A 6,641-nucleotide genomic window follows, 5' to 3' on the forward strand; every position below is an offset into this window, starting at 1 on the left:
TTGGGAAGGACACTGCGCAGAACCCGACGTCTAGGTAGATCCCACATCGGCCTCACGACCATCCCTGGTGGCCACCCACGTTGTCTAGGGCGAGATGACTGAAGCCATAGGTGTGTTCTGTCCACAACAGTTCATTAGCCGATCTAGGGACATTGATGGTCAGTGTCTCTCCTCCTCCTCCTCGGGTATCCCTGCGAAAGCTGTTTGAGTTCACTTTTCCCTTGGCGGGAGTTTTGGGAGAGTCTGGTCCCTGGACGAAGGGCTGCCGGAGCAGCTGAACAGTGGGCTGGCCCTGCCTCCCGCGCCACGCAGGGGAGACTGAGGGCGGCGCGCGCTCCCGGTGGCCCTGCAGCACCTGCACCCGAGCGCTGATCCGGGACAGGCTCGGGAGGCGGAGGGGAGGACAGGGGCGGGCACGGGGACTGGCCCGGCCCCTCCCTCCCCCTGCCGGCAGGTCGCAGCGGGGACGTCGCGGCGGGGCAGCCGGGAGGGGCCGCGCCGCCCCCGAGAGTCATTGGAGGACCCGGTGGCCCAAAGCTGATAAATAAGGGCCCGGCCCGAGGCTTCGGGCCAAGTTGGACGTCGCGACCCGAGCGAGGGCCAGGTCAGCGCCGGTCCCACGAGGCGAAGCCAAGTGACCCGCGTTCGGCCATGGCCTCGCTACTGGGAGCCTACCCGTGGACCGAAGGGCTGGAGTGTCCCGCCCTGGAAGCCGAGCTGTCGGATGGGCTGTCGCCGCCCGCCGTCCCCCGACCTCCAGGGGACAAGAGTTCGGAGAGCCGGATCCGGCGGCCCATGAATGCCTTCATGGTGTGGGCCAAGGACGAGAGGAAACGCCTGGCGGTGCAGAACCCAGACCTGCACAACGCGGAGCTCAGCAAGATGCTGGGTAAGTGCGAGGGGCACGAAGCTGGTACGGGGACCGTAGGGATGACCGCGTCGTTCGCTGGGGACGGGGACGGGGGCGTCCGGGCACGGACACCACCCAGGCCTGAGCGGTCCACGGTGAAACCGTAGGACCAACGCGGGGTTCCGGACTGGCTCCTTTTCGGGGTCACGAAGCAGAAACCCGGGCCCCAGGGGAGGGCGCAGCCAGGCAGCGAGTCCCGAAGACTGGAACTCGGGCTCAGGGACTCAGCTGGGCGTTTACGTTCATCCTGGGTGGAACCAGCGTTTGGTGGAAAGACTGAGGCGAGAGACCCCATCATTCCCCACGTTGTATGACTGGGACAATCAGAGAGAGTGTGTCACGGATAAGAAGATAACAAATATACGTCAATCGAGGCCTCACCAGGAAGAATCCCTATTTTTAATTATTTAACAGAAGAAAAAAAAAAAACAGCAACAAAAGACGTCCACCTGAATAGACTCGATTCGCATATCTATTTATCGTAGAGGTGTAGATAACTTGAAAAGATACTTGGAACATCTAGGGAAGGTCTGTAGAGCCCATTGCTTCATCTTGCGGTATGGTGGTGTCCACAGATACTGCTGACTGAGAACAGACAGGCCAGAGAAATTAGGGATGAAAATGCTAAAATGGTTCTTAGAAAACCGAATTTCTGTAGGATTTTCTTTTCTCTCCAGTACCCAGATCGGTGTGTGTGTGTGTGTGTGTGTGTGTGTGTGTGTGTGTGTGTGAGTGAGAGAGAGAGAGAGAGAGAGAGAGAGAGAGAGAGAGAGAGAGTTATATACATATTTGTGTTAGTGTGTGTGGGAGGGTGGGGGTGGGATCAGAAAACAACTTTCAGGTGAGGAGTAGGCTCCCTCTTTCCACCATGTGGGTTTTAGGGATCAAACATTTACATCTTTAGGCTTGATGGCAAATGCCTTTTTACCCACTGGTCCGCCTCACTAATCTTGAAGCCAAACCTTTTTCAACCTCACCTGATTTCAGAACCCTTTACCCTTCAGCGTGGTTTTTAAAATTTATTTTAACCAGTGAAATCCCTTCAAAACACTTTGTGTTTACAGAGGGCACCAGGCTGGCCAGGAGAGACATGCAGGCCGCTGGACCCCACCCACTGCTCTGCTGGGATGGAGTCCTTTCCTTTTCCGTAGGAACCCGGGATTCTTTCCTCTTTTGGAGTCGCCGAGAGAGGGCTGACTTTCTGCTGGCAAAAGGCCTGGGCCTAGAGGGAGGGCCCAGCCTGCTGGCTGTTTGGAGCCCCCAAAAGCAGTTGGTGAGAGTTGTGGGGTTCCAAGCACCTCTTGTCCAGCCTTGTGGCCAGCTGTGCCTAGCATGTATTGGTGAGCATTGCCTTGGAGGCTTCTTCCTCCATACAAAATAATAAACCTGTATATTTTGTACTCTATTGGTATAACAAGAAATAGGCAACAATATTTTTCTCTTACCTGAAAACTTGTATTGTTTTCTTGAGACTTTAAGAGAATTTTTTTGAAATGCAAACTCTTTTTTTTTTAATGCATTCCTAATTTTTTCCCCTCATCACTTTGTTGATCAGTCACAGCTGAGACAAAATGTTCCCACTTTCAACCAGGTTTCTTTCGCAGGCCTTGGTGGGAGGAGAGAGAAGGGTGGGGAGCCTGAAGAGGAATCTAGGCTGCCTGTTTTGGAGACCAAGGCAGGGACAGAGATAGGGGATACAAACCTTCCTTTGGGCTAATTCTATTTAGAATAGAGAGCCCTAGGCTCCAAGAGGTCACAGTTTATTTTGCAAAAGAGCCCCCCCCACCACCACTTAGCAGCTCGGCCTGACTAGGGTGAGGGGGAAACAGCAGGTGTCATTGCTTCTTAAAACAGAGAGGCTGTGCCTGCTGTCCCAGGTAGTGGCAGTCACCCCCGTGGGTTTTCTTCCTGAATGCTTCTTTACTCTCTGAGGAAAGGAAGACCTGCCTAAGAGACTCCTGGTCTTTGCTACTATAAGCTTCCCAAACTTCAACCTTAAGACCTAGGTGGAGGATTTTTTAGCACAAGTGAAAGTGAAATATTTTAGTACATCATGAATACATGAAGTGAAGTATGTCTAGTGCATTATGAATGAGAAGGTGTATCACAAATTAGACAGCATGTCACAAATTAGGCATTTGTTAGGATTTAAAAATGGAAATTGTATTTTATTAATACTATATAGCATCTGGGTACATTTGGAAAGTGGAGTCACATTCTATATTCAGCCACGGATAGAGTGTGGGGTGTGTCTGCATCTTGGACTTCTCAAAAGAGCTTTGTGGCCTCAGCCACAGGCTGGTGCTGGAAACACTCTTCAAGCAATAACGCTAAGTGACAGCTAATTACAACAATTGGCAAATAGTGATAACTTCTGTCTTTGGGTCCTCAGTGTCCTATGACATCCTGATCCATGAAGCTGGCCAGTGTGGGTGGGGGCAGAGACAGAGGACTGTGGGGACAAGGGTAAGGCATGCATGACCCTGCGCTTAGCCCCATGTGGATTGTGCCCAGTGAGCTTACATGGCCTGATGCCTTGTCCTCTTGACTTGAGGGTCTGAAACTTCAGGGTACCTTAGAGTCCAGGGAGAGCATGCTACATTTGTAGATGCCCACCTTGGGAAGAAACAGTTTAAATAGTCTAGAAGTGATCCTTGGAGCAGGACAGCATAATGCCCAGTGAAAGATGGAAAAGGGATGCTGGAGTGGCTTGAGAGGCCACATGGGTAGGGAACAGTGACTAGAAAATCTGGTACAAGCAGCGTTTCAGCACCACTGGGGTTACACAGAGAGGATGCTTCTAGAAGAGAAAGTCTTGAATTGGAATCAGCACAGGCTATGGTAAGGAAGACAGAGGCCCGGGGAAGTTAAGGAATTTGCCTCTGGGGAGAGCTGTGGCTAAGCAAATGTCCTGTATTCAAAAGGTCCTAATTCCATGGGAGAAAGTGGTAACGCACGCGCGCCTGCGTGTGCCGCATGTACGTGTGTGTGTGTGTGTGTGTGTGTGTGTGTGTGTGTGTGTGTGTGTGTGTGTGTGTGTGTGTGTGTGTGTGTGAATGTTAGCTTTCCAGCCATACATACCTATATCTTCACATAGCAGAGTCTTCTTTTTTTTTTTTTTTTTTAAGCTGAGGATCGAACCCAGGGCCTTGCTCTTGCTAGGCGAGCGCTCTACCACTGAGCTAAATCCCCAACCCTGAATCTACTTCTTGATGATATAATTGGCTGGGGCTGGGCTACCTCAATGAAGGCTATGAGATTTATACATTAGTAAACAGCATGCTGTTACTTCATTAGCGGCAGGGAACTTTCATTAAAACGCACAAATAAATATTTTTTTTTTCTGTTGCTAATAATTGGGTCAGGTGGGACTTCCACAGTTGGCTGGTTGGGCCACCTGGTGGTTTTGGGGTGGGAAGGTGATTTTTGAGCACTTTCCCCGTGAAGCTAACTTTGCCCAGTGCAAACAGGAAGGGTTGGTTCAGCCCTTTCACTGTGTGTGTGGGATCTGGGAGGAAAAGAGAATAGAAGCAGATGGTGTCCTTTGTGGCTGTGAGAAGGTTCCTTTGGATGGAGTAGGGGGACGGAGATGTTTGCACATGGGATGCTTAGAGGCATGAGGCTGAAGCTCGTGTAAAGGCTGCACCAGCCGTTTGGAGTCTGAGCATGCCCTTCTCTGGTTTGTGTGATCAGGAAAGTCGTGGAAGGCGCTGACGCTGTCGCAGAAGAGGCCCTATGTGGATGAGGCAGAGCGGTTGCGCCTCCAGCACATGCAGGACTACCCCAACTACAAGTACCGGCCCCGCAGAAAGAAACAAGGCAAGCGCCTCTGTAAGCGCGTGGACCCTGGCTTCCTCCTGAGCTCCCTCTCTCGCGACCAGAACACGCTGCCTGAGAAAAATGGTATTGGCCGGGGTGCACTGGGAGAGAAGGAGGACAGGGGTGAGTACTCCCCAGGTGCTGCCCTACCTGGACTACACAGCTGCTACCATGAAGGCGCAGCGGGTGCCCCTGGCAGTGTGGATACGTATCCCTATGGGCTGCCCACGCCCCCGGAGATGTCGCCCCTGGACGCGCTGGAGCCTGAGCAGACCTTCTTCTCATCTTCGTGTCAGGAGGAACATGGCCACGCCCACCGCCTCCCTCACCTACCAGGGCCCCCTTACTCCCCAGAGTTCACGCCTAGTCCCCTCCACTGCAGTCACCCTCTAGGTTCTTTGACCCTCGGCCAATCCCCAGGGGTTTCTATGATGTCCACCGTTCCCGGCTGTCCCCCATCGCCAGCCTACTATTCCCCCGCTACCTATCACCCTCTTCACCCCAACCTCCAGGCCCACTTGGGCCAGCTCTCCCCACCTCCTGAACACCCTGGCTTTGACACCCTGGATCAGCTAAGCCAGGTGGAACTTCTGGGGGACATGGATCGCAATGAATTCGACCAGTATTTGAACACTCCCGGCCACCCTGACTCTGCTGCAGGGGCTGGAACCCTCAGTGGGCATGCCCCACTCTCCCAGGGCACTGCAACAGGCCCCAACGAGACCAGCCTCATCTCCGTCCTGGCTGATGCCACAGCCACATACTACAACAGCTACAGCGTGTCATAGAGCCAGAGGCACGGAGCCTGGCCCAGCCCTGCCGTCCTCTCCTCCCTCTGAAGCACTGAGCAGAGCAGAAACTGTAATGTCATCGTCCCTCGGTGGCAGGAGGTCAGAATTGCCGTTCCAGACCCTCCAGTCTAAAGCCAGGATCCAGCAGGCAGGCCCCTTTCTGTCCCTTCAAATGTGTCTCGTTGGCTTCACCCTGGAAGCACAGCCTTGAGCGGCTGTGTGCGGTAGGACTTCCTGGCCACTTCTGCATCTCCCCATCAGTGTAGCTGATGGTGGGGAGCCCAGTGCATTAGAGCTCCTGCTTTTGATGTAGCCACTTCTGATCTGTGGTGCTCCCAGTGAGAAGGACCCTGGGCCTGGGGTCCATCTCAGTTCAGTCTCTAACTGGTAAAACTCCATTCTGGCTTGACTAGCCTTGTTCTCTCCTGTAAAGTGAGGGTTGGCTTGATAGCCAAGCCCCTGCTCTAGGGATCCCTGAGTTATATATGGCTCTGTCAAGGCCAAGGAAAGTATGATCCCAGTAATGGGCAGCCTCATGGGTCCAAGGGCCTAGGTTTTCTGCTTTCTTCTTCTCTGGTCCACAGTTACCCTAGAATTCCAAAGGAATTCCTCCAACTGAGAAAAATATTTACCCTTGGGCTGGCAAGATGGCTCAGGATGGCTCAGTGGGCAAAAATGCCTGCTGCCAAACTTGACATTCATTCTGTCCCTGGAACCTACATGGTGGAAGGAGAGAATTGACTCGTGAAGTTGTATTCTGACCTCCGTGTGCATGCCATAGCACATGTGCCCTCAAATTATGTGTATTTGAGCATGCCCACATGCATATACACACACATACCAAATGTAATTTTTTTTTTTTTTTTTTTTTTTTTTTTTTTTTAAGAAAACGTGCACCCTTGTTCTGGAAATTAATGAATATGTTCAGCTGTATCACTGAAAGCAAAATCAGATTCAAAGTTTTTTTGTTTTGTTTTGTTTTGTTTTTCTCTTCTGAGACAGGGTTTCTCTGTGTAGCCCTGGCTGTCTTGGAATTCACTTTGTAGACCAGGCTGGCCTCGAACTCAAAGCCTGCCTCTGCCTCTTGAGTGCTGGGATTAAAGGCGAGTGCCACCATGCCC

At 52.3% G+C, this 6,641-nt stretch overlaps 1 protein-coding gene across 1 annotated transcript; it reads left to right on the forward strand.

Annotated features, from left to right (window-relative positions):
* The first annotated feature begins 399 nt into the window (after positions 1 to 399).
* Positions 400 to 6,352, forward strand: Sox7 (SRY-box transcription factor 7). Its single transcript, XM_036199613.1, has 2 exons — positions 400 to 889; positions 4,604 to 6,352. The coding sequence occupies exons 1-2, from the start codon at positions 652 to 654 to the stop codon at positions 5,515 to 5,517; spliced, it is 1,152 nt and encodes a 383-aa protein (XP_036055506.1). The 5' UTR covers positions 400 to 651; the 3' UTR covers positions 5,518 to 6,352.
* The last annotated feature ends 289 nt before the right edge of the window (positions 6,353 to 6,641 follow it).

The sequence above is a fragment of the Onychomys torridus genome, chromosome 9, assembly GCF_903995425.1.
Source record: "Onychomys torridus chromosome 9, mOncTor1.1, whole genome shotgun sequence".
Classification (NCBI taxonomy): Eukaryota; Metazoa; Chordata; class Mammalia; order Rodentia; family Cricetidae; genus Onychomys; species Onychomys torridus.